This window comes from Rattus norvegicus, chromosome 7, assembly GCF_036323735.1.
Source record: "Rattus norvegicus strain BN/NHsdMcwi chromosome 7, GRCr8, whole genome shotgun sequence".
Taxonomy (NCBI): Eukaryota; Metazoa; Chordata; class Mammalia; order Rodentia; family Muridae; genus Rattus; species Rattus norvegicus.
Genome location: NC_086025.1, coordinates 121899204 through 121926345, shown reverse-complemented (window position 1 = coordinate 121926345; position 27142 = coordinate 121899204). Strand labels below are relative to the sequence as shown.

Here is a 27142-nt window from a genome sequence, read left to right as displayed (position 1 = left end):
TTAAATGCTTCTGGAAAAAAAAAAGGTGGAAGGGAATGAGAAGTAGGGCCTTAGAGTAGAAAGCCATTTTTTATTTATTCCTTGATTTGTATAACCCCCGTGAGTAAAGACTAGATCACCAGTCAGGGAGAAGAACCCTATGATACCTGAAGAGCAAAATCTGTTAAAGATGCCATTGATCAAGTCGTTCTCAACCTTTCTAAAGCTAGGGCCCCCTAACATAGTCCCACATGTTATGGCGACCCCGACTATAAAATGATGCCACTGCTACTTCGTAAGTGTAATGTTGCTAGTTATGAAAAGTGACCCCTGTGAATGGGGTCGCGACCCACAGGTTGAGAACCATGGCTTTAAACCCACGGGAAATTACCTGAAGTTTGAGCTTTAGAACAATGATAACTCTGACAGAGTGCCAGCCTTTCCTCAACACAACCCAAGGTGCCACCCACATAGGCACAAACACAGGGCAAACACAGGAACTAACCTGGTAAGGCCTGGATGGCAAGTGGCGCTGGCTGTCAGGGACCTCCTGGAAACACCAGGGCGACAGCACAGGTATCCCACTAATAAACCTAGGGACCAAGGCCACTTGATGTTCCTCTGGGCACAGAGGACTTACTCTGCCCACCCTGATCTCAGTAGACACTCTGCTGGCAAGGGGAGAACGTCTGTCTGGAAGAACCCTTGGACTCCGTCCATCTCAGGCCTAAGTGGAGGCTTCTCATGGACAACAAGGGAGCCAGGAGGGAGGAAGTCGAGGGTGGGGCAGGGTGTGACCCATAGTCTTTGTGACTTGGTGTAGTCTGAGTGCCCGGGTTGTCTGTGTGACCCTGGCAGGTGCGTGGGAGATGTGGAGCAGGAGCACATGACCCAGGCGAGGGTCGCAGGCACTTAAGGACTAATCCTGACGCATGGCCTGCTCCGTCCAGGGACTTAGTCCCCGCCCTCGCCCCCGACCCCACCCCCGCCCAGGCCCTGGCCGCTCCTTGGACCGTAACACGGGACTGGATCTAGAACCAAGGTTCTGTGTGAAAGCCAGCAACAGCGTCCGGACTGCGTCTCGGGTGCCCTCTTTGCGCCGCTGTCAGCGGATTCCTCTTTCACGCAGCCCCCCGCAGTCTCTGCCGCCTGTGCGTCCACGAAGCCCCACACCCAGAGTGGGGCGCCGCTCAGCACGCCGAAAGCTCCGCCGCCAGCGCCACGGGTCTGCACAATGCATCGCGCAGGCAAGGCCGGTTGCCCTGGGCAACCGCAAGACGCCTGGCCGCTCGGGCCGCCGCTCCGCTGCCGCAGCACGCGCTGTAGGGCGGGTCCCAGGTGAGCACTGTCTGCCCTCAGACGCGCCAGGCCAGCCCTCGCTAGCGCCCAGGTCCCCTCCTATCCGGTGCTCGGAACCCCGCCCCGCCCCCTCCGATTGGAACCCCAGGCCTCGATCCTTAGAATCACAGAACTTTCCCGGCTTACCTTCTCCACTTACCCTCTCCACTTTCACCCCACCACGCCTGTTCAACCTTCTTTCCCTCACCTTCCCACTTCCCTCCAAACTTTGTAACTGCCTCCCCTTCCTGACCCTAAACCTGGGCCCCACCTTGTGACCTATCTCCTTACCTTGACCTCTCCTTCTGAGCCCCAGATCTGTATTTCTCTCCAGAATGGACACCCCACTTGGACTTCCCTAAGTCTGGCCCAAATCTCTCTTCAACCCCTTACTTACTTCCTTACCCCCCCCCCGAATCGTCCCCTTACCGTAACTTACTCATCTCACTCTTAGACCTGTTCCCCCACGGACCCTTTTTCTCATCTGACTTCTCACCCCAAACCTCCCACTCATGTCTTTTCCCCTGACCCCAAACCTCCCTTTCAGACCTCCCTGCCATAACCGGGACTTCCAAACCCTACCCTTGCCTCCCTGGATATGTCTGACCTCTCTACCTTTGTCAGCAGGGGCTGGGGGCCAGAGAAACCAGCTACGAGAGGCAAGCATGGAGAATGGAGAGAGGAAGAAGCTGACTTCCACTTTGTCCGATGGAGATCACAAAGAAGAAAATAGTCTGTACCTTTCTTGTTCTGCATTTTCCACAGCCTTACTCAAAGGAGCAGGCATGGGGGCTTGGGAATAGTGGAGGGGGCCCAGATTCAGTTGCCCTCCGGGCTCCTGAGGCTTCTGAGGACCTGAGAGTCAGATGCGTTGGTTCTGTGAGAGACTGCTCTGGCAGTACAGGGTAAAGCCCTTTGTCCTAGTGGGTCACTGCACTTGCTCTTCAGACGTGGTTCGCATTCACTAACGAATACTAAATATCTATAAGTAAAATCACGTGTCATAGACGGTTACACATTTAGTTTTAGGAGATACAGTTCGGGGCCTGGGATGCGGTACACACCTTTAATCCCAACACGTGGGAGGTAGAGGCAGGATGATTTCTGTGGATTCAAGGCAAGCCTGATCTACAAAGCCAGTCCAGGGTAGCCAGGACTCTGTTACACAGAGAAACCCTGTTTGGAAAAACAAAACCAACCAACCAACCAACCAACCAAACAAACAAACAAGAAGATTAGCTCAGGCCTACCAGCCGGGGCATTTCCCATTGGCCACGCAGCTGGCATTGCTCTGGCCTTTAGATCACTCTGGTGGGTGCTACCAGTCTCTCTATGGCTTTTTTTTTTCTTATTCTTTTTTCGGAGCTGGGGATCGAACCTAGGGCCTTGCGCTTGCTAGGCAAGCGCTCTACCACTGAGCCAAATCCCCAACCCCTCTCTATGGCTTTTTATTAGCAGTTCTCTTACATCCACGATGGGGAAGTGTTTACTCCGAATCTTGGCCACTATTAGTAATGAGTCTTACTGGATTTCAGGCATTTCTTGTACATTCTGGATACCAGCTCGGTGTTGGGTCGATGCATTATAGATGCTCTCGAGGATCTGTGGTTGGGGTTTAGCTGGTTGGTTGATTTTGCTTTTCTTTCTTTTTCTGCTTATTCGTTTGGTTAGTTGGTTTTATTTTCAAGATAGGGTTTCTCTGTGTAGCCCTGGCTGTCTTGGAATTTGCTATGTAGACCAGGCTGGCCCCAAACTCAGATCTACCTGACTCTGCCTCCCTAGTACTGGGAGCAAAGACGTGCACCACCGCTGCCGCCGCCACCCCTCCCCCTTTGAGACAGGCTCTCGATATGTAGCTCTGGCTATCCCGGAACTCTCTCTATAGACCAGGCTGGCCTAGAACTCCTACCTCTGTCTCCCCAGTGCTGGGCACTATATATCCTGACTATCCTGGAACTCACTATAGAGCAAGACTATTTTGAACTCCTAGAGATCCACCTGCCTCTGCCTCTCAAGTGCTGGGATTAAAGAATACATCACAATGCCCAGCCTGTGAATTTCTGGTGTTAAGGAGACCTACTTACTGATCTTTTCCTATAGTGAGAGCCCTTCTATCTTCTACCACCTCCTTGCAGAAGGTAACACCCTTTGCCCTGCTCTTCCTTTAGAAGCTTTGTCATTTCACGTCTTACAGTTCAGGTCTGCCACCTAATGGGACTGAGGAAGACAAGACTTGCCAGTCTCGTCCTAAATTTGAGTATTCAGTGGCCCAGCTGATGCCTGACAGTGTTTCTTCAGGGGGGGGGTCAAAGAGATGTAGGTCTTTTGGGGGGCTAACCATCTGTAGTCCTACTCTTTCTGTTCATTCTTTTCCCACGCCAGTGTTTGCGTTGCAGAGGCTTCATAGTGAAGGACTCCAAAGCTGGCCTCCAAGGTTGCCTAGGTTCTCGTGGACTTTTGCACTACTGTGTAAAATTTAGGACCTGATTAATATGCACATGCACATACACACGCACATACATAAAAACACATAAGCATATATATTCTGCCAGGGCTATCGTTATTGTTTACATTGAATTTATGGGTCAGTTAACATCTTAATATTAAATCTTTGAAAATAGAAACATTTAGTTATCTCATTCTTCTCAGCAGTGGTTTATAGTTCATTGCGCAAGTGTCCAGTGTGTCTTTTGTTTGATTTAATCCTTTATACTTGGTGTTTTTAAACGCTGCCATAGATGGCTTTTTAATTTCATTTTCCTCTGTGTGTGTGTGTGTGTGTGTGTGTGTGTGTGTGTGTGTGTATCTGCCTCTCAAGTGCTGAGATTAAATGCAACCACTGACTTTTCCACCCATGCCCAAGTTCCTGAAATAACATAACTGAGAACGTAATGTTTTACAGGTAAAAGCCTAGGTCATAGCTTGTTCCCCAACGAGCTTGTAATTCATTTAATCGATTTGTTCTGTTCTGAGAGTGCCACACGGTTGGTTACCTCATCTCAGCATCTCAGTTTTATGAGGCCAATTGATCCACATATCAGCATTAGAGGTGTATCTCTCCTGGGCCTGACTCTATTCCAGAATCCTTTCTTCCTGGGGGCACATCCCACCTCCTATTTTATGCCGAAGCTAATAGGCCAACAGCTTTTTATTGACAGGTGATGCTTCCACTCAGTGCACAAAAGATTCTCTCTGTATTTAAATGTGTGCACTACCAGGTGGTTCTCTGTGAGTTCGAGGCCAGCCTGGTCTACCGAGCTAGTCCCAGTACCTCCTGGGCTACGTAGAGAAACATTGTCTGGAAATACAAAAAAGTTTTCCGAGTGCGTGCGCGCGCGCGCGTGGAGAGAAGGCAGAAGAAAGCATTTGATCCCCCAGAACTCAGATTACAGGCATTTATGAGATGCCTTGTAACATGAGCACTAGAATATGCACTCTGGTCCTCATGACTGGGCAGCAAACACTCAAACTCAACCACTGAGCTCTCTCTCCAGCCTCTGCCTTTAAGTTGTTTGATTTTTAACAATTACCAACTGTTATGTATGTTTTCTTCTGCGTCTGTTAGGTCGTCGTGTTAATTTTATATGTTAGTATGGCGCGGTATGCTAACAGCTTCTCAAGCACTAAACCAGCTCTGCATTTTGGGATAAACTCCATTTGGCAGTGTTTTGTTTCATTTTTGTTATTTCTCCCTCTCGCTAGATTTAATTTATGAATGTATTAATTAGGGCTCTGTCCATAATTAGAGATTAGTGTGCACTATTCCTTCCTTGTACTGTCTTTATCAGGTGTCGGGGTTAACAGTAGAGCTTTATGGTTTACATAAAAAAAAATTCCCTTAAATACTTGATAGACTAACTTAACGGATGTCATCTACACTTCAGGTTTTCATTTGGGATAATATTCCAATTATGGAATTAATGTCTTGAATGGGAATAAGCGGATCTGGATTTTCTGTTTCTTTGATGCCCGTTTCCATGTGTATTTTAAAGAAAATGTCCATTTCATATGCACTGCCCAATTGTTGGCATGTGTGTGCTAATAACGTTTTATTATTATCTTAACATCCACAGTCAGTAGCAATTTCTCCCTCTTGTTCTCAATGTTGCTAATTTGTGTCCTATGCATTCCTTCTTAATTTTCCTAGATAAAACTTCCTCTGATTAAAATGTTCTTTTCCTTCCTCCTTTCCTTTTGATTCTCCTCGGTATTGGGATCCAACTCAGAGTTGTACACGCTCGGCACGTGCCTGGCCACAGAGCCTCAGCCCCGGTACCCCCTACCCCCAAATGTCTCACATATCCAACTCTCTCTTGTGCTAGTTTTCTCTAGAATACTTTTCACTTCACCGAATTTTGCTCCTAACTTATCCTTTCCTTTCCTCCAACCGCCTTGAGTGGATCGTTTTCTTTCTACCCTCTTGGGCTAGCATAACAACAACTTTTAACGTGTCTTCTTTTCTGAAATCTGTATTTAACAACCGACAGATTCCCCTCAGGTTACTACTTGACCTGCATTGTAATGCTTTGATATGTCATATTTTTTCTTTTTTTTTTGTCAGAGCTGGGAACTGAACCCAGGGCCTTGCGCTTGCTAGGCAAGCGCTCTACCACTGAGCTAAATCCCCAACCCCAATATGTCATATTTTTAATTCATTTTTAATTGATTAATCAATTAATTTTTATACTCCAGATTTTATTCCCCTCCCAGTCCACCCCCCTCCAGGGCTCCACACCTCATATCACCCCCCTACAGTCTCCTCCTCCACAAGGATGTCCCCACCTCACCTCGCCAGACCTCTATGTCAAGATTTAATTCATATTTTTTTCAAATTTACATTTAATTTGTCCTAAATGTGCTACGAGTTCTGGAGCATTTAGGGCAAAAAATCTACTTGTTTTTATATACTCCTGGTTTGATTTTGGTAACTGGGAGGAAATTCAACCTCTGTGCTTTATTGTCTCCATGACAAAAATCTCTCATGAGTCGACTTAAAGGAGGAATTACTTATTTTTGGCTCAAGGTTTAAGAGGATTCAGTCCATCATGGTTGACAGTGTCAGGAGGCAGAGAAAGGGAAGTAAGAAAGGAAACCAGGCAACACATAGCCCTAGTGACACACCCCTTAATACCAGACACCTAGAAACATGAATACATCACAAATGTAGGCATCTTTCAATCTACATCGCGGTAAGCTCTGTTGGGTGTGCTGGGGCTTGGAGGCTGAGTCTTGGATCTCTCTGTGTTTAGGAATGTGGTCGCTCATCCTGTCGTCCAAATTGCTGTCTTGTGCTGCTCTTTTTGCTTAGTCTTTCATTTCCCAAAAGAAGCAAATTCAAATGCCCCAGTCGGCTATGGCTTCGCTTCTGTCAGTGTTTCTAGTCGAAGCTATACTATTAGGTGCATGTACATTTAGAACTGTTGTATTTTCCTGACAAATTATTTTTACTGAGTTTATTGATAATCTCTAAATGTACCTAAGGCTTTCTGATTACTCTCTCATCCCCCTCTACCCTCTATCAATTCCCAGCCCCCTACAAGTCCCTTTTCCAGATTCATGTCTCTTTATGTATTCAGCATCCCACTCAGTTCAGCCAGTGATCAACTGATCATCAATTTGGAGTCACGCACTGGAGTCTGGTGGGCTCACCAGTGGGTGGCCCCATCTCTCAGAATGTGCCCAGGGCCAATAGTTCATCTGTGAGGTATGGGTCCATCAGACCCTGTCCCTGACTGTTCACAGACCCACCTCTGGCAATCCAATCCGGTGTGAGTTCGTGATTGTTGTCTTGCCAAGAGATGGCAAGAAATCCTTTTCCGCAGTGTTCCTTGGGCCTTGGAATGGGTGTTAATGACGTTTACTGGCTGAGCATCCAACTGTCACCTATCAACACTTTGAGCATGAGTTTGCATTTACCGCTATTCGCTGACAAGAGGGGCTGTCCTCATTACAGCTGACATAGAGTTGTATTTCTCTATTTATTTTTACTTTTACTTTATGTATATGAGCATTTGTACCTGTGTGTGTATATGTGCACCGTGTGTGTGCAGTGCCGATAGAGACCAGGGAGCATCAGGTACCCTGGAACTGTACTTACAAACGCTTGTGAGCAGCAGGCTCTCCAGCCCCACTACACCCGTTTTTAATGTTATAAAAATGTCTCCCCTTTGTCTTTAGTGATTTTTAACTGTTTTAAAATAAATATGTATACCTATTTACATATTTACTCTCTAAAAGGACATTTTTATATAACCAAATACTCTCTTCACTTTCACAAAGTTTACAATGATTCCTTAGTAAAAAAAAAAAAATAACCTTAGGATATGTTTGTATTTCCCTGGCTTCCCTCAAAATAACTTTACAGTTGGTTTGTTCATATCCGGATCTCCTTGACCACACACTGTTCTTCTTTTAATTAATCTTTCCTCTGGTATGGCCCATCTTCCTATGTTCAGGGTGTGGACTTTCTACCCAGGACGTCCTTGATCGGTGGGAAGCCTTAGGTTGATCTTGGCTCCATTCTGCCTTCCTGTGGTAGTTCATCTACTCCTCTTACCCTTGGCTGGGCCCTGAATCTGGAGGGGACAGCTGTTTCCTCAGATGGACTTTCCTGGCTGCTTCGAGTCGGTACAGTTTCACCATATACATTACATCTCAACCATAGTCCCCACCACCACCACCTCCCTTCCTCCAGTCCAGTCCAGTCCCTCAGACCAGCTCCTCCTTTGTTTCTCTACAAAGGAAAACAAACATCAGGTCTCCCAGGGATAGCCACCAAATATAGTCTAATGAGATACAATAAGACTGGGCACAGACCCTCATATCAAGGCTGGACAAGGCAACCCAGTAGGAAAAGGGTCCCAGGTTCAGGCAGAGTCAGAGACACACCCCCCCACACACACACATACACTCCCATTGTTGGGAGTTCCGCCAAGCTACACAACCATAAATCATATGCATGGGACCTAGCTCACACCCATACAGGGTCTGTGTTTTTTGCTTCAGTCTCTGTGAGCCCCTATGAGTCCTGCTTAGTTGGTTCTGTGAGCCATGTTTTTGTGGGGTCCTGAACCCCTACAATCTCTTCTCCCTCTCTCCTACAGGTTTCCCCTGGCTCTGAGTAGTGTTTGGCTGTGGGTCTCTGCATCTCTCTAGCTTGCTCTCTCTTGCTATCCTTGGTGGTCATCCCACAGTACTAGTATCTCCAATACGGTAGATCTCCGTTGAAACTAAAACTCTACCTCACCAATGGCCTCTCCTGGTCTTTCTTCAGAGTGATTTCAATGTCGCCACACAACGCCTAGACTCAGCTGTTCTCCATGGCCCTTCATGACTTCCAAACTGATACCATGTGGTGAACTCCTGAACATTATCAAGTTCGGCTGCCGGCTTGAGTTGCAGCCTTGGGCCTTGTAGTGACCCTGAGGAAAATCTCACCAATGTTGGTCTTACTAATCGCAGCCGATTTGTAAGCCCCAGCCAACCCTCATCCATTGTTCCAGTCAAGCAAGATTTTCCATAAAGTGGTGCTTGGTCTCTTGTTAGTCACAGCTTTCTCTTCAGCTCCAGGTTGCCAGAAATCAGATTTTAGTCTAGCTTTTAAATTATTTAATATCACAATCACAGTTGCCCCCTCCCTCCTCTCCTCCCAATTCCCCCTCGCCCTCCTCACCCTTCTCCCATTCTTCCTCCGTTTCTCTTCAGAAAAGGAAAGGCCTCCAATGTATATCAACCAGCCCTGGCATATCACGTTGCAGTAAGACTAAGCCTATCTTCTCCTGTTGAGGCTGGATGAGGCAGCCAAATAGAGGGGAAGGGTCCCAAAGGCAGACAGTAGAGGCAGAGACATCCTCTGTTCCCTCTGTTAAGCGTCCTACATAAAGCCAAGCTGCACAACTGGAACATAGGTCAGTCCCATGACTGCTCCCTGGTTGGCGGTTCAGTCTCTGTGATCCCCTATGCACCCGGGCTAGTTGATATTTTGGGTTTTCTTGTGGTGTCCTTGAGCTCTCTGGCTCCAACTCTTCTTCCTCTGCATCTTCCACAGGATTCCCCAAGCTCCTCCTAATGTTTGGGTGTAGGTCTCTGCATCTGTTTCCCTCAGTTACTAAGTGAAGCCTCTCTGAGTACCATTATGCTAGAGTCCTGTGTACGAGTATAGCAGAATATCATTAACAGTACCAGGGGTGGCCGCCCTCTCATGGCATGGGACTCAAACTGGACAAGTCATTGGTTTGGCCACTCCCACAATTTCTGCACCTTTACTCCAGTACATTGTGTAGTAGGAACAAGTTTTAGGTCGAAGGCTTTTTGACTGGCTCGATGTCCCAGTCCCTCCACTGGAAGCCTTGCCTGGTTACAGGAATTGGCCCATTCAGGCTCCATATCCCCATTGCTAGGAGTCTTAGCTAAGGGTCACCCTCATAGATTCCTGGGAGTTTCCATTGCCCTAGCTTTCTAGCTCATCGCAGAGATGCCTCCCCTAATTCCAGTTGTCTCTCCCAGGACTCTCTCCCTCCGTCTTCACCCTACTTTATTTCTCCTGTTTCTATCCACATCCCCTCCCTCACCCAGTCATCTCCCCCACCACACTTGATTCCTCCCCACCCTCTCCCCCCACACTTGATTCCTCCCCACCCTCTCCCCCACCCAGTCCCTCCGTGTCCCCCACTGTGTCTATTCTATTCCCTTCTCAGTGAGATTCATCCATCCCCCCTTGAGCCCTCCTTGTTACTTAGTTTCTTTGAGTCTGTGTGTTGTAGCAGGGTTCTCCTTTACAGCTAAAACCCCACTTATAAGTGAGTACATACCTTGTTTGTCTTTCTCGGTCTGGGCTACCTCACTCAGGATGATGTTTTCTAGTTCCATCCACTTGCCTGTAAATCTCATGATATCATTGTTTTTAATGGCTGAGTAATACTCCATTGTGTAGATGTACCATTTTCTTTATCCATGCTTTGGTTGAGGGACATCTAGGTTGTTTCCAGTTTCTGGCTGCTATGAACATCGTTGAGTAAGTGTCCTTTTGGGAGGGTGGAGTTTCTATTGGCTGTATGCCTAAGAATAGCTGGGTCTAGAGGTAGATCAATTCCCAATTTTCTGAGAAATCCATATTGATTTCTAAAGTGGCCGTACAAGTGTGCACTCCCACCAGCGATGGAAGCTGTTCCCCTTGCTGCACAGCTCAAGCTGTCGCTCGAGGTTTTGATCTTAGCCATTCTGACTGGGGTGAGGTGGAATCTCAGAGTCAGTTTGATTTGCATTTCCCTGATGGCTAAAGATGTTGACCATTTCTTTAAGTGCATCTTGGCCATTAGAGATTCCTCTGTAAAGAATTCTCTGTTTAAATCTATACCCCAGTTTAAAATTAGATTATTTGGTTTGTTTATATATATATATATATATATATATATATATATATATATATATATATATATAAAAATCAGTCCTCTATTAGATGTGGAAGGTTGTAAAGATCTTTTTTCTACTCTGTAGGCTGCCATTTTGTCTTTTTGATGGTGGCCTTTGCCTTACAAAAGCTTTTCAGTTTCCTGAAGTCCTATTTAATTGTTGATCTTAGTGCCTGTGCAACTGGTATTCTGTTCAGGAAGTTGTCTCCTGTGTCAATGTGTCAAGGCTATTCCCCACTTTCTCTTCTACGGGGTTTAATGTATCTAATTTTATGTTGAAGTCTTTGATCCACAGCTGACAAACACCTTCAGTGAAGTAGCTGGATACAAAGTTAACTTTAGAAAACTCAGTAGCCCTCTAATAAACTAACAAACAGTAAACAGGCTGAGAACAAAATCAGGGAAACAGCACCTTTCACTATAGCCACAAATAATATCAAATACCTTTCTATAACTCTAAACAAACAAGTAAACAACCTGTATGATAAGAACTTCAAGTCTTTGAAGAAAGGAATTGAAGAAGGAAAAAGGAAAGATCTCCCATGCTCACGGATCAATAGGGTTAACATAATAAAAATGGCCCTCTTACTAAACACAATCTACAGATTCAATGCAATTCCCACCCAAATTCCAACACAGTTCTTTACAAACCTTGAAAGAACAATACTCAACTTTATATGGGGGATAGAGAAAACAATCCTGTACAATAAGGGATCTTCTGGCGGTGTTGCCATCCCTGATCTCCAGCTGTACTACAGAGCAATAATAATAAAAACCTAATGGTATTGGTACAAAAACAAATGGGTTGACAATCAGAATGGAATTGAAGACCCAGAAGTAAATCCACATACCTGTGGATACTTGATTTTTGACAAAGAAGCCCAAATTATACAATGTAAAAAAAAGAAAACATCTTTAGCAAGTACTGCTGGTCTACCTGGATGTCTGAGTGTAGAAGAATGCAAATAGATCCTTGTCGAAACCAGATTCTTTTTTTTTTTTTTATTGAGTATTTCTTATATACATTTCAAGTGTTATTCCCTTTCCCGGTTTCCGGGCAAACATCCCCCTCCCCCCTCCCCTTCCTTATGGGTGTTCCCCTCCCAACCCTCCCCCCATTGCCACCCTCCCCCCATAGTCTAGTTCACTGGGGGTTCAGTCTTAGCAGGACCCAGGGCTTCCCCTTCCACTGGTGCTCTTACTAGGATATTCATTGCTACCTATGGGGTCAGAGTCCAGGGTCAGTCCATGTATAGTCTTTAGGTAGTGGTTTAGTCCCTGGAAGCTCTGGTTGCTTGACATTGTTGTACTTTTGGGGTCTCGAGCCCCTTCAAGCTCTTCCAGTTCTTTCTCTGATTCCTTCAACGGGGGTCCTATTCTCAGTTCAGTGGTTTGCGGCTGGCATTCGCCTCTGTATTTGCTGTGAAACCAGATTCTTAATTTAAAATACTTTTAGCTAGCTGACTTAGACATGGTAGCACTTGCATTAATTTCAGCAGGCAGAGGCAGGCAGATCTCTGTAAGTTTAGGACTAGCCTGGTCTACATAGTGAGTTCCAAAACAGCCAGGGCTAGGTAGAGAGATCTTATCTTAAAAAATAAAAAGTCACAGGAACATCTCTGATCGATTGCTTCCCTCTGAAACTTCACAAGCCAGGCCTACATTGTCTGCACTCTTAGCCTTCTCTTTCAAGTTGCCACATAGATCGATAAACCCTGAACACTTGCATCCCAACAGTCCACACTCCTCCACCCCCAAAAGCTACACAGTCAGGTCCAACAGTAACATCCCCACATCCCTGATACCAATGTCTGCCTTAGTTTGTTTTCTACCACCATGATAAAATACTTGACTAAAAGTAACTTGAAATGTAACCTAATTGACCAGGAAAAGCCAGGGTAAGAACACAAGGTAACAACCTAGTCAGGAGCTGAAACAAGAGACTGTGAAGGGATTCTGCTGACTTGCTTTCCATGGCTGTTCAGCTTGCTTTTCCTACACAGCCCAAGACCTCCTAACCACGGTTGTTGGCACCAGAGAATGGCCCGAGACCTCTCCCAGCAATCATCAACCCGGAAAATGCCCCACATGGAGAAATGGCTAGGCAGTTAAGAGAAACAGCTAGAGAAATGGCTAGGCAGTTAAGAGAAACAGCTACTCTTCTAGAGGACCCAGGTTCGATGTCTTAACACCTACCTGGTAGTTAACAACCATTTTTTAACAACAGCTTTGGAGGAAATCAAAGCCATCTTCTGGCCTCTATTGATTGGCACTGCATAAATACACACTCTGTGATTTTTGTGATATATTAATCAGGCAAAACACTCATACACATATTTTCTAAAGTACTTAGAAAATACTCCCACAGACTTGTCTACAGGTCAGTCTGAGAGTTGAGGTTACCTCTCCCCAAGTTGACAATAACTGGCAGGTATGTCATGTTGTGTCGCTCCAGTAGGGTACATCTCTGTGTCTTTTTGCCATATCCTGGTAGTCTTTCTAAGAAATCATTACTAGCATGTCCTTAGATTCTTTGGGGACTTTTGTGTGTGCATATGTGTATTGTGAGTGTGTGCGTGCACATGTGTGTGTGCACCTGCACAGAGTATGCACATTAAGGCCGGAGGTCAGTGTTGTGTGATTTCTGCATCATTTACTGCCTTATCTTTCCCTGGGATTAGGAGAAAGTTCGGTGAGCATGAGTGTTTCTCATTCCCTTTTTATCTTCGCAGCCAGGACTCTTGGCGCATCCAGAAATCATTGATTGGCTAGATTGGCGATTCGCTAACAATCGAGTTCCCGACCTGTCTGTTCCCACCCCCCACAGTCAGGATTACAGATACACATGACCAAACCGAGCTTTTTCCATGGATAACAGGGATCCAAATCCCAGTCCTTGTGCTGGGTGGCAGGCACTTTGCCAACTGAGTCATTTCCTCGATCTGAATTCTGGTCTTTAAATGTTGCCAACACACCTGAAATCCCTGGTAGTCAGCCTCTCCTAACCCCATTCCACCAGTGAGTGACTTTGTCCTTTCTGTAGGGGAGAAGCGAGACAACTGGGAACTGGTGGTTAGTATCGGTTGTTGTCATCTTGACATGATCTGAAGTCACCTAGGAAGCAAGTCTTCAGGCTTAGGGAATATTTAGTTTGGGTTGGCCTCTGGGCATTCTTGTGAGGGAACGTCAGTTAACCTCAGTTTAACTGGTATGGGAAGACACAGGGGAAGAGTGGGCAGCGTCATTCCCTACGCTTGGATCCTGAACTATATAGTAAAAGAAGAAAGCTAGATGAATGCCAGCCTTTGTCATTCTCCGCTTGTCATCACATGTAATGTGGTCAGCCCACCATGATGGGCTGTACCCTGGAAGCATGAGCCAAAATAAACTTCCTCCATCCCTTAAGTTGTTTTTGTTGGAGTGTTTTACCATAGCAACAGGAAAAGTAACCAAAAAAAGAAACCAAAACACCAGGATTGGAGCCAGGTTTGCTATGGAGCTGAGAGATTTAAGCCTGAATGGAAATTTATTTATAGTAATGACTTTTCTTTAAGTTTTAAAAAGTATGTGTGTGTGTGTGTGTGTGTGTGTGTGTGTGTGTGTGTGTGTGAGTATGTACACATGAATGCAGTTGGCAGAGGCTAGAAGAGGGTGTTGGAACTGGAGTTACAGGCAATTGCGAGTCATGGGATAATATATACTGAAACTCAACACTGTAAGAGTATCAACCATTCTTAACCCTGGAGGAACCTCTCCTGCCCCTGGTATCAGTGTGTCTATACCTATGGGGAACTAGCCATTGAGATTCCACTGTGTCCACCAAGCCTGAATGAAAGCTGATTTTCATTACTAATGTTTTGCTTCTGTATTAACATCTCTTTATCTGTAATGTGACTTCTCTTCCTTCTCTTCATGTGGTTTATGGCAATGTTGACCTTCAACCTAGCCACAGGAGGCCCCAAAGTGGCAACTGCTTCTTTACATGTGGCCAGAGTTTGCTCAGCTCTTGGGCTTGATCTTGTCATCTATGGCCCGTAGGCCTGTGGTCTCATTTTCTTAGAGGATTCAGGCAGGATTAGGGCACCACAGACATGGCAGGTCATGGGCATGCCTCTCCTTCTAGCAAGTGTTGTTTAGGATGAAGGGTGGACAGAATCTTCCTCAATGCATCAGGCTTGGAGTGTTCTGATGCAAGAGTTTCGAATTCAGATTTGGCCACGGTATCAGCGTATTCTTTTTATATTCTCTTCATATTTTCCAAGGCATTTGGATGTTTTATCTAAATTTCAAGTTTATTATGAAGTTCATAGTTACCTCAGTACAGAAGCACATCCCTCACCCCTGAAGGACGAGAGAGTTTATTCTGGAGCCAGATGTGAGTGACCACGGGCAGGGATCTAGATCTAGATTAACTCGAATTCCATGTTCTACTATGGAACACAGTTGCATGAAATCCGGGTAGTTACAGAACACACTCATAAGCTGAGATATTTGCAAAATAATTGCTTGGGCCACAGGTGGCATCGAAACAGGAAAATTGCCTCAGGGTTCAAATGACACCTGATGACATTTCTAGATTTGGATTGATGGAGGCTAGGGGTCTCCTAAGAACTCGTTTTAAAGCCTTGATCATCTCAAGGATGTTAGGTCAGACCCATGTGGACAACAGATGGCATTCATAGGACTAAAAATAGCCCAAGATAATTACACTCCGGTCTGCAACGTTTTATCTCTCCACATTGTCATTTGCCTTGTAGGATATTTAACACAGGCACAATATCTCTCTCTTCTCTGTCTTCTGGAAGCTCTGAAAATTCACATCTTTTAGTTTTTAAGTATCTAAGGAGTTCTCTTGTCTGTTGTTACTTTTTGTCTTTCATCTTTTTTTAAAAAGTGTTTTATATTTTATTTTTAATTATATCTTTGGGTCATTATGTGTTTATGAATGCAAGAACCAGCAGAGGCCAGAGACACTGATATATCAGGCAGTCATGAGCCGCCTTTTGTGGGTACTGGGAACCGAACTTAGGTCCTCTCGAAGAGCAGAATGTACTCTTTTTTTTTTCTTTTCTTTTTTTCGGAGCTGGGGACCGAACCCAGGGCCTTATGCTTGCTAGGCAAGCACTCTACCACTGAGCTAAATCTCCAACCCCAGAATGTACTCTTAAAGGCTGAGCTAGCTCTCCATCCACTTCATCTTTTTAATCAATAAATCTCGCCAATGAGTTATTGATTTTACTAGTCTTAAGCCTCTGGCTTGCTAAATCTGATTTACTGTGTTGAAAATGTTTCATGGGCTGGGGAGATGGCTCGGTAGTTAAGAGCACTGGCTGTTCTTCCAAAGGACCCAAGGTTCAACTCTCAACACCCACATGGTAGCTCACAACTGTCTGTCATTCCAGTTCCAGGGGATCTGATGCCCTCACACAGACATATATGCAAGCAGAACACCAATGCACACAAAATACAAATAACTACTTTTTTTTTTTTTTTTTGGAGCTGGGGACCGAACCCAGGGCCTTGCGGTTGCTAGGCAAGCGCTCTACCACTGAGCTAAATCCCCAACCCCTGTCTCCTTTTCTCTAACAGTTTCTTTGAGCTTACCTTTACCGTGTCCTTTCTAGCTTGCTGAGATCTATGCTTAAATCATTGGTTTGTTTGTTTGTTTTTGTTTGGACCTGGTTTCTTAAGACAACGTCTCTTATCTATCTCACCTGCCCTGGAGTTGCTATAGCCAAGAATGCATGTCACCTCCATATCTTCCAGCCTCTCCAGCTGCCAAGGGTTGGAAATGCAGGTGTGTGTCATCGCACTCAGCTTTGAATCAATGTTTTTAGCCTTTGTTTTTTCTCTTTTTCTTTTTAATTTTTCAAGACATGATTTCTCTGTGTAGTCCCGGCTGTCTTGAAACTCACTTTGTAGACCAGGCTGTCCTCAAACCCAGAGATCCACCTGCCTCTGCCTCTTGAGTGCTGGGACTAAAGATGTGCGTCCCCACACCTCAGCTCAGCCTTTATGACTTTCCAATAGGTGCGTTTATATCTGGAAATTTCTTTATAGTCACAGCTTTCACTATATCACACCAGATTTGAAATTTGGTGTTTTAGCTGTCTTTGGCTAAACAGATGAAGTAAGTTACACCTTGGGTTTGTTTTGTTTTTGTTTTTGTTTTTGTTTTTTTGATCCACAGATCATGTAGAAGTATACTTGCTAATCTACACATACTCAGGGGTTTTCTGTTATTTTATATTGATTTCTGACTTAATTGCTCTGTGTTCAGGAGAGTTCTTAGGACTCTCAAACCCTTTGGAATTGGCTGAGAGTTTCTTTAAGACCGACTTTAATGACTATTCTAGAATAACAATGAATGCATTGGTGTTGAACACAGTAAGTGCTGCTGGCTGTCCCACTCATCTTTCTGTTCATCCATCTGTTTCTGAAAGCCAACTACCTCTGTGACTATGGACTTAATGGTTTCTCCTTGTTTGATAACCTCTGTTCCGTTTTGAAGCATTATTATTTGAGCATCTTTACTGACTTTCTTTCCTTGCACATTTTCCTATGCACCCCTACACCTTCCTATGCACCCCTACACTTTCCTATACACCCCTACACCTTCCTATACACCCCTACACTTTCCTATGAACACACACACTTCACACTTTACTATGAACACCCACACCTTCCTATATACCCCTATACCTTCCTATGAACACCTACACCTTCCTATGAACACCTACATCTCCCTATGCACCCCTACACCTTCCTATACACCCCCTACACCTTTCTAGACACCCCTATACCTTTCTAGACATTCCTACACCTTCCCAGAACAAGCCACTCCTACACCTTTCTATGAACCCCTACACTTTCCTATGCACCCCTGTTCTCTGTTCTGGTCCCCATCTTTATAGAGGACTTCTGTCAGCTCTGGTCTGGGCTTGTCTAAATCCTTCACTACACCTTTTGTGTCCAAGCAGTGTATTTGTAAATATTGTTCCCCATCTATGGTTTGGCTTTTCATTTTCTTACAATTTTTGTGCAAGCTATATACATCTGTGTACACATTTATGTGCATACACATGTATATGTATATGTATACGTATACGTATATGTATATGTATATGTATATGTATATGTATATCTGTAAAGACCAGAGGTCGACCTTGGGTATCATTCCTCTGGAGTCGCCTGCCTTGTTTGGAGACAGGGTCTGTCCCTGGGACTTGGGGCCCACTGATAGGTTAGACAGGCTGGCCAGCAAGGCCTAAGGATCCTCCTGTCTCCATTTCCCAGTGCTGAAATTACACAGACACCATGCATAGCTTTGTCCATCCGTGTTGGTGATGGGACTCAGGTTTTCCTGCTTGCAAGGGAAGCACTTTGTCTTGGTTAGGCTTAGTTGCTGTGAAGAGACACAATGGCCACAGCAACTCTTATAAAGGAGAACAGCAATCATGGCTGGCTCACAGTTCAGAGGTTTAATCCATTGTCACCATGGTGGGAAGTAGAGCTACACACAGGCAGACATGGTACGAGCTGAGAGTTCTTCATCTGGACTGGCAGGCAACAGAAAGAGAGGATTACACTATGCCTGGCTTGGGCTTTTGAAATCCCAAAGCCCACCCCTGAGTGACACACTTCCTCCAACGAGGACACGCCTACTCCAACAAGATCACACCTCCTAATAGAGCCACTCCCTCTGAGCCTATCGGGAGAGGCATTTTCATTCAAACCGCCACACAGTTTACCGATTATACTATAGCCCCAGTCTCAGAGCATTTTAACCTCAACAGCTCCAAATGTACCAGTTCTGACTTGTGTGTGTGTGTGTGTGTGTGTGTGTGTGTGCCCCTGAGAATGTTTCCCTAGGTGAGGTTGTGATGTGTTCTGTTAGAAGCTTTGTGTGGCTTTCACATGCTTCGGAATACATTCTGAGCCTCCTAGAGTGGATTCAGGGCAGGGAAAGCCACAGGAGGGGCAGGTGGGCAGGGTTGGTTTATGCTTCCTGAGCTTGTCCAGGAGACGGCAGGCCCAGGAGCATGGTGGGTCAGTGTGGTCTGGAGAGATAAGTTCATTTCAGGGAGGCAGCAGCTGTGAAGACTCCACATTTAGGGCTTGGGGAGAGAAGGGGAAGTGTGAGGGGTATGAGGGCAGGGGGATGCTGGTTAGCCAAAGGCCTGTGATGCATGATGGGAAGACGCAGTGTACCCCGCAGACATGGCCTGTGGAGACCCAGCAGATGGGGAGGGGGCAAAGAAGAGGGAGGCCTGGGACACAGCAGTGGTTAGCATGTGCCTATGGGAACAGTTGGCATCAAAAGGTTGCCAAGAGAGAGGCTGGTGTCAGGGAGAGTATCCAGAGTGGAGGAGACATTGGGGGACTTCCTCCAGACAGGAGAGAGGATGGCTACTGAGTAAAAGCCAAGGACTTGGGTGGGGATAATATAAGTCTGAACTTTCTCTCACCACACATTAGAAACAGAGAGAACCAAGACTACCCAGTGCAGGTTAGGTGTGGTGGTGCACACTTCAGACCCAGAAGCAGGTGGGTCTCTGTGAGTTCAAGGCCAGCCTGGTCTACAGAGTGACTTCTTGGACAGCCAGGGTGATGGTAGAGGGAACCTGTCTCAAAAACAAAGAAACAGGTAGAGATTAAGCAATGCCAGAGTGGCTGAGGGGCTGAGGGGAGGGTGTGTCAAAGACTCGCAAAAGGTAGCAAGGGCAAAGAAGACTGAGATACACAGGGAGTGGGCAGAGGCGGGTGGACATGAGGCCTCTGCGTGCGCCTGCTGTCAGGCTGGAGTGACTGTTCTGAGCCACGTGCCCTTTCCTTTGCCTTGATGTCTGTTTCTCTTTTGCAGAGTTAAAACAAGGAATTCCCCAAGATTTGTCTTCTTCCCCCAAATTAGACAGATACAAAATAGCAAGACAGTTAACAGAGAAAGCCATCAAGGTAAATGTGTTTCGGGACTCATGGGGGGAGTGGGGGAAGACATTCTTTTTAAAAAACGGGAAATGGTTTTGGAATTACATTTGGGTGTTGGCCTGACTGGATACTTCGTCCCATGTGGAGATGGTGCTAGTATCACTTTGGAATTTGTCTGAATCTCCCGTGTAGCCCCAACAGCCAGCTCCTCCTTGTGCCCTGTGAACAGGTGGTGGGGTGATGGGCATTTGGATGACTTTCCCATTGAACAGTAGTTTGGTGGGGCCCTCTGATCAACAGATATCCCGTGGGCACCAGAGCTTAGTTCCAGGCATCTTCTGAGTATTCTCCTGGACAGGGTCAGATCTTCCAGTGGGACAAGGTCACATGTCTCTGTTACCTGGCAAGACAAAATGTATCCATAGAAAACATCGCTACAATGTCTCTGTCTAGTATCTCCGTGTTGGACCCTGGGCTCAGCTTGTCTCTGTTCATGTCTGTGTGATGGGCTCTGGGCTCAGCTTGTCTGTGTCTCTGGGACAGAGTCTGGACTCTGGTGGTGGCTTGGTTTGCTGACCAAGATCTCACTTATGTCTGGTGTCAGGCTGGCTGACTTTCTAAGCTTCTCTTCTTCCAGCTGTTTGTGAATTGGGTGAATCCCTCCTCTGTGGGGATGCTCTGAGCTCCAAGCCTCTGTTAGGGATACCCTGATGAGTTTCGGCCCCCAGAACACTGACCATGTGTCCATCAGAGCCCATGGCTTAAGGCCTCAGTGACAGCTGCAAAATTCTGTCACAGATTTGGGATGATGCCAGTGACTTTGGTATGTCTTGTCACCATGCTGATTAGAGTTCAGGGACAGTGTCCTGCATGCGTGCCCCATCGGGATCTGTGCATGTGCTGCAGGACTGCAGTGGCTCTGAGCCACTCTTCCTGCCTGACCCCAGCTAACCCTGCCTGTCCCTGACACTGCTAATGACCGAGTACACAGGTCACATCCCAGCCTTCTCCAGGTGGCTTGGGGTGCCCACGTGAATGTGAGCTTTTTTGTCTGTGGCTACACAAACTACCCGAGTCCTTGCACTTTATTAAGAAAAGGACTGTACTTGCCACCCAGCTTTAGAGGCTGAAAGCCAGAGTGTGAGTAGTTCCTCCTGTCTGGCTCTGTCCCCGTGCAGCAGATGGCATCATCATAGGCACACGTGTAGGAGGAAAAAAATATTTGATAGAGGAGATCAGTGGGAGATGGGGACTTGGCTCATCCTTCCTTAACTACTCACTGCGTGAGAGCTCCCTGACACTTACCCTTCCCAGGCAGGTCCCCACTCCACTCTGGTGACCACGCCCCAAGCACACGAGCCCAGCCTGCCTGCTCATCCACAACCAGTCAACCATCTCCAAGGGATTAGTCAGCATTCCGACAGTTTCTGGGTGGACCCTGCCCCTTCCTCTGTTTTTCTCTTCCTGCCATTCTGAACTCAGGGGCCCACAGCTTTTATAAACATTTCTTTTGTGTGTTAAAGACACCACGACCAAGAACATCTTGGAGAAGAAAGGGTCTATCTCATGCTACAGGCTTGTAGTCAAGGCAGGAACCTGGAGGCGCAGACAATGAAGCAGAGGCTCACTCCTCACTGGCTTACTCCTCTGGTTGGCTCAGCCTGCTTTCTTAAACAACTCTGGACCCTTGTGCAGGGGGTGGCCCCGCCCACAGTAGGCTGGGCCCTCCCACCTCTATTGTCAATCAAGAAAATGCCCCCATGGGGAGGCACAGTCTGTCCAGCCTTGTGAGGGCATCTTCACAGTTGAGGTTCCTCTTCCCAAATGATTCTAGCTTGTGTTCTGTTGACGTAAAATCAGCAGGACACTCACTTTTCTGTAAGAGACAGCCACACTGGGAGTCCACAGTTATTCCTCGACCCTCAGGCATTGCATAGCTGTGTGTCCCACCTGAATCCCAAATCCAGAAATCCTGAGTCATGGCTACAGCTGCTCAGGAAGTGCTGATTTCCCGGTTGTCTTTTGGCCCCCTTGAGTGTGTGAATGAGTGTGTAAAGGTGATCTGATCACCTCTGTAATCCCGACCCAGTGATGAAGAAACCCAGTGCAGCAACTGTGGGGATTACACGTTTGAGCCCCCACGCGTGTGTAAACGCGCACGCTCACCCTTCTGCATGCCGAGGGCATTCCTGTGCTCTCAGGGCAAAGCGTGTTGCCTCGCCATGGTGCAGTCTGGTCCTCTCACTCTGGGAACTCACCTCAGTCCCTTTATTGCTGAGGACCTCGGTTAAAACACTGACGTTTTCAGGAGAAGAAGATTTTCTCCATCTACGGACACTACCCTGTCATCCGGGCCACGTTGCGGAGAAAGGGCTGGGTGGAGAAGAAGTTCAATTTCTTTCCCAAACCTCTTCAGAACGTTGAAGGTGAAGGTAGCATCTTGTCCCACGAAGGGTGATATATATATATATATATATATATATATATATATATATATATATGTATGTATGTATGTATGTATGTATGTATGTATGTATGTATATATATGTATATGCATATATATATCTCCAATAAGTCAGCCATCCTAGGTGTACTGACTTAATACTCACTGGTATCTGTCTTCATGTATCCACCAGCTTCCCAACCTCACATGTCCCAGGCAACTGCACTCCTACTATGGTACCAGTCACTTTCTGGTGTCCCCATGCCCACATCTCGCCCTAGTCATCCTTCCTCCAGGTCCATCCCCCACCAAGGACATTCCTCCCCAGACTCATACCTCAAGCCTCTACTACCCCCAACCCTGAGCATCATCTGGTCCTCAGCATCCCCTCAATCCTGACCTAGCACAGCCTAGGTGGGGTGGTGCACAGGATGCTGGAGGGAAGGCCACAGGTGGCCTCCACAGCCGCTGCCCCAGAGGAGACCTCGCTTGGAGCTTTTAGTAGTCGAGCGGCCATCCCTCCATAGCGGGACTCCAACCCTACAGGGAGTTGGGTGAGGAACCTGTGTACAGTGGTAGCAATGTCTCCCTTGTGTTTCGTTTGCAGATAAAAGTGCTGAGACCAAAGAAAATCAAGAAATAGCCCTGGAAAGATTCGATGATATTCACGATGTGATGGTAGGCCCTGTGGCCTGGTACTGGGGATACCATGGCCTTTCAAAGTAAGACAGCGCACATTGGGCGGAAGAGGGATTCCCATGTAGGAGCATGGGGCATCTGGCTTCCCTGTATCCTGCCCCTAGCTCCTGCGTCCCACACTGACCAGCACAAGTAAAGGTCTATGTGGCTGTGGACTATGAGGGGCTGAGCGGCGGGGTCAGGAGTCCACGTATTACAGGATGGAGGCAGAGGGTGCCTGGCCAGTGACACAGCAGTTGTGGCCCAGCTGCCCCTAGCCTGGCTTCTCTGAAGCCCTCCCATTATCTTCTATGAAGAAGACAAAAAGGTCAGTCACAGGGTGGAAGTTTTTGCCAGACATGTAATTTAAAAGATCAGGTGTCCATAATGTCTGTGCATATCACAAATCACTAAACAACCAAATCAATGGACAGAATTAGCTCACAGGTGGTCAGGCCGTGAACACACTAGGTTGATGGAGTTAACACCATTTTGTAGCCAGCTGTGCACTCAATCTAATTTATTCTTCTGTGAGTACCGGATCCGAGCCTTTCCCCTGCTGTACAGTGGGGAGAAGCTGCCTGCTAGGGGTTCTGGGAGAAAGCTTCCTCTGGACCCTTCCTCTGCTCCTGAATCTCAGAGCATCACAGTGCACAGATAGCACACCTCTAAGTCTCTCACAGAGACCAGGCTGGGAAGAGTTCAACTTCACCTTCAGCCCCGACCTGAGAAAAGCAGCTGGCTTCTGGGCAGCAGACACCCTGCGTGGTTTGGGTTGTCCTCATACCAACGTGTGTGGCCCTCAGGAGCTGTGGGACTTCAGCTGAGATGAAGTCTTCAGCCAGAATCACCCCAGTCTAGATCCCACCCCCCGACCCTCAGCCATGTCCCGGCATGTCAAAGAAACGGAGCCCCGAATACTGGATGTTGATAGACGACTCTTCTTGCCAGTCCAGGTTGGTAAAGAACGAGATACCGTACCTCCTCTGGACCATCAAAAGGGATGTCGTGGACTACCACAGCCTGACGTGTGACCAGATGCTAAACCACTATGGGAAGACAGCATCATTCACGACCAAGGTGGATGGGAGGGCCTGGGCTCAGTCTGAGCTGGGAGGACCAAAAGGAGTGGTCACATATAGACTTCTCCCAGGGACACCCCCCTCACCTCGTATCCCACATGCCCACCTGCACCCCTGTTCCTCCCTCTGTCTCTGGGTACTCTCAATGCCATGGAAGGTCCCTTCCCAGGGAACATGGGCTGAGTCAAACGTGGGTCCCCAGTGGGATTCGCTTTGTGTGGGGCTGCCCACTGAGGTGCCTGATGCACTGCTCTCTCTGGAGATTGGACTCTGCCTGAACATGAGGAGTCTGCCTTGGTACGTCCAAGCCAACCCGAACACCTTCTTCCCACGTTGCTATGGCCTTTGCACTGAGAGCGAGAAGCAGGAATTCTTGGGTGAGTGACCTATGGCCTTCTGAGGTGTGCCACACTTCCATAGGGCCAAGGCTACATCTCTGGTCCACTGGGAAAGGTATGTCCACAGGCGATGTTGACAGCCTGGGAGAGCCACCTGAGGCAGACAGAAGCTGTAGAGCTAAGTATTCAGATCTTGAGGGGACCCAGCACTGGCTCAGGGCAGTACCACCTACCTCTGATCTCTGTGTGGATATCTTTCTGCTCAGAGCCTAGGTTTGCAGGATGCACAGCTATGCCACTCTGCCTATGTGCTGAGTTCAAGCAAGATCCCTCACTAGAGGAGAGCTATGGTCCAAGGTGTCCAGAGAGACCCCTTAGATTCCTCAGAGGATCCTAGCAGTGTAGCAAGGGGGAGTACAGGGAATATTCCCCAGGTCTCTGAGGGCAGGGACAACAGAGAACAGTGGAGAAGGGAAGAGAACAGTGGCTGCAAAGAGCAGCTGTTGGGATAGGTGTGGACAGGTGGGTGAGCAATGCATGGGGAGCACCCGTCGAGTGAGGCAGGGAGGCCCACAAGCGTGCTCTGCTGCCTCTCTGCTCTGGGTGGGCAGTGGGAGCGAGGCCTCGGTGTCCTTCCAGATGACTTCCGGCGTACAGTGGCTGCCAGCATCCTCAAGTGGGTAGTCCATCACCAGAATTACTGCAACAGAGCCAAGGGCAAGAGTAAGAAGGAGGAGGCCAAGAATGGTGACCCCAGCCCCAAGAAAGGTACACGGCTATGGGGCGGGGCCCTTAGGCCTGATGGGGCGTGGAGTCTCTGGTCAACAGGAAAGATCTTTAGCTGGTGAGGTGGTTGGGCACTGTGGCTTTGGCGGTCCGACAGGCATGGAGGAGGAGACAGTGCTTCTGGTTTATCTCCGATTCTCACGACCTATCCTCTGTTGACAGTCGGCTTGGTCATCCTTTTTGCAGAACGTAGCAGTAGCAGGCACCATTATTTCAAGATCACATTAAATCCTGCCCCTGCCCCTGCCCCCATGCCCCCACCACACTGGCAGCGTCTAGCCAGTGATCATTGCTGTGACCCTCCGTATGGCCCTGGGGGTACCATGTGATATAGCGGCAATGCTATGTGATGTGGGCACACAAGCAGTCTCTGGGGTTTAAGGGTTTCTGTTGTTGATGACATTGTTGTCTGCTTTAATAACATTTGTGGGTTTCTCCTCCTTCTCCCTCTCCCCCTCTCTCTCCCTCTCCCTCTCTCTCCCCTCCCTCTCCCCTCCCTTTCTCCCTCCCCCTTTCTTCTTCTTCTTCTTCTTCTTCTTCTTCTTCTTCTTCTTCTTCTTCTTCTTCTTCTTCTTCTTCTTCTTCTTCTTCTTCTTCTGTTCTTCCCCCTCCTCCCCTCCCCCTCCCCCTCCTCCTTCCCCTCTCCTCCCACCTCCTCCTCCTCCTCCTCCTCCTCCTCCTCCTCCTCTTCCTCCTCCTCCTCCTCCTCCTCCTCCTCTTCTTCTTCTTCTTCTTCTTCTTCTTCTTCTTCTTCTTCTTCTTCTTCTTCTTCTTTCTTCTTCTTCTTCTTCTTCTTCTTCTTCTTCTTCTTCTTCTTCTTCTTCAGCTAACAGCAAAATTGAGAAGGCACCTTGGTTTCTTATCCACCCCGGTCCCTGTGCACCCCATTGTCAATGTCCCTACTCCAGAGGGGACATTTGTTAAAGCTGTTGTAAAGTAAACTTTGGCATGTTCGAATCTTTAAAGGATGTGTTTAAAATGCAACTTGTGAATAAGGCAGCTTCCAGCTCTAAGCAGAGGCTTTTGTGGAGTGGATGTGAGTTGGTTGTGGCTGAACTGTAAGTCAAGACATATAACTAAGCCGCTCATGCCAGGCTGAGGTAATTTCTGCAACTCCTGGTCCTTTTTCTCATCTCCGTGGTTCTTCCTGCAGCGTGTTCACACTGGCTTCATTTACTTAGCAACAGGCTTTGAAGTTTCTTCCATGCTTGCTGCTTTGTAGTTAGGGCTGAACAGTTCACCGACGGGGTGTGCTGGGTCATTTATCCCTTCACCCACAGAAGGACTCTTCTCACAGATAAAACTGCTGCAGACCTCTATGCACAAGTTTGCACAGCTGTAAAACTTCAGCTTCTTTGAGGGAACCAAAAGAAGTGTGATCGGATGCAATAGCTCGTCAAGCCCTCGGCATCCCTTTTCTAGGATGATTCATGTGCAGATACCCAGGTGACTGTGTTGCGGATTTCAACCATCAGCTAGGTCTGTAGTTGTCACGCCGTTGTTTCATTTGTCGTTCATTAGTGACATATGCCATCAAACATTGTTTCATATGTCATTTGCCAGCAGGACATCTCTTGGGACAGGTCCGTTTTTTAAATTGGGTCGCTCCATTTTCTTACTAAGCTTTAGGAACTCTTTGTATACTTTGGGTAGCATCCCTTTATCAGATGTGTGCAGATGTAACCAACCCCCCTGCCAGTCTTTAGATGGTCCTCATTCCGTCAAAAATGACTTCCGCCCAGCACATACTTTTCAGAATTTTAGGAAGCTAGCTTACCAGCAATTTCTTTCTAGATCAAGCCTTCAGTGTGGTATCTAAGGCACACGACAGAAAGCTCGAGGTCCCTCTGGAGTCTCCTCTGTTTTCTCATCTAAGAGTTTTGTGGCTTCTCCTCCTCGTTTAGACCTAATAACCCTTTGGAATTAGTTTTGAAGTTGACATCTGTATCTAGATTTGGTTTGGTTTTTGTCTTTTTCTTTTAGAGATTTGTTTTTATTGTTTTTAAGTGCGTGTGTGTGTGTGTGTGTGTGTGTGTGTGTGTGTGTGTGTGTGTGTGTGTGTGTGTACATGGGTATAGGTGCCCACAGGGGCCAGAGGTGCTGCTCTGATCTGGAACTGGAGTTACAGGCAGCTGTGAGCCTCTTGACACCGGTGCTGGA

At 47.1% G+C, this 27142-nt stretch overlaps 1 protein-coding gene across 16 annotated transcripts in view; it reads left to right on the top strand.

Moving 5' to 3' along the window:
• The first annotated feature begins 1 nt into the window (after position 1).
• Positions 2-27142, top strand: part of Ttll8 (tubulin tyrosine ligase like 8) — a 66153-nt gene continuing 39012 nt past the window's right edge. For 5 of the 16 annotated variants that reach the window (XM_063264696.1, XM_056984463.2, XM_063264700.1 and 2 more), the window contains exons 1-8: positions 2-1317; positions 1942-2049; positions 19591-19682; positions 21964-22087; positions 22706-22776; positions 23728-23856; positions 24121-24235; positions 24836-24964. In XM_063264696.1, coding sequence (XP_063120766.1) covers positions 912-1317; positions 1942-2049; positions 19591-19682; positions 21964-22087; positions 22706-22776; positions 23728-23856; positions 24121-24235; positions 24836-24964 — 1174 coding nt within the window. In that variant the 5' untranslated portion in view covers positions 2-911. The other 11 variants (XM_063264698.1, XM_056984465.2, XM_056984470.2 and 8 more) reach the window with 7 other exon arrangements.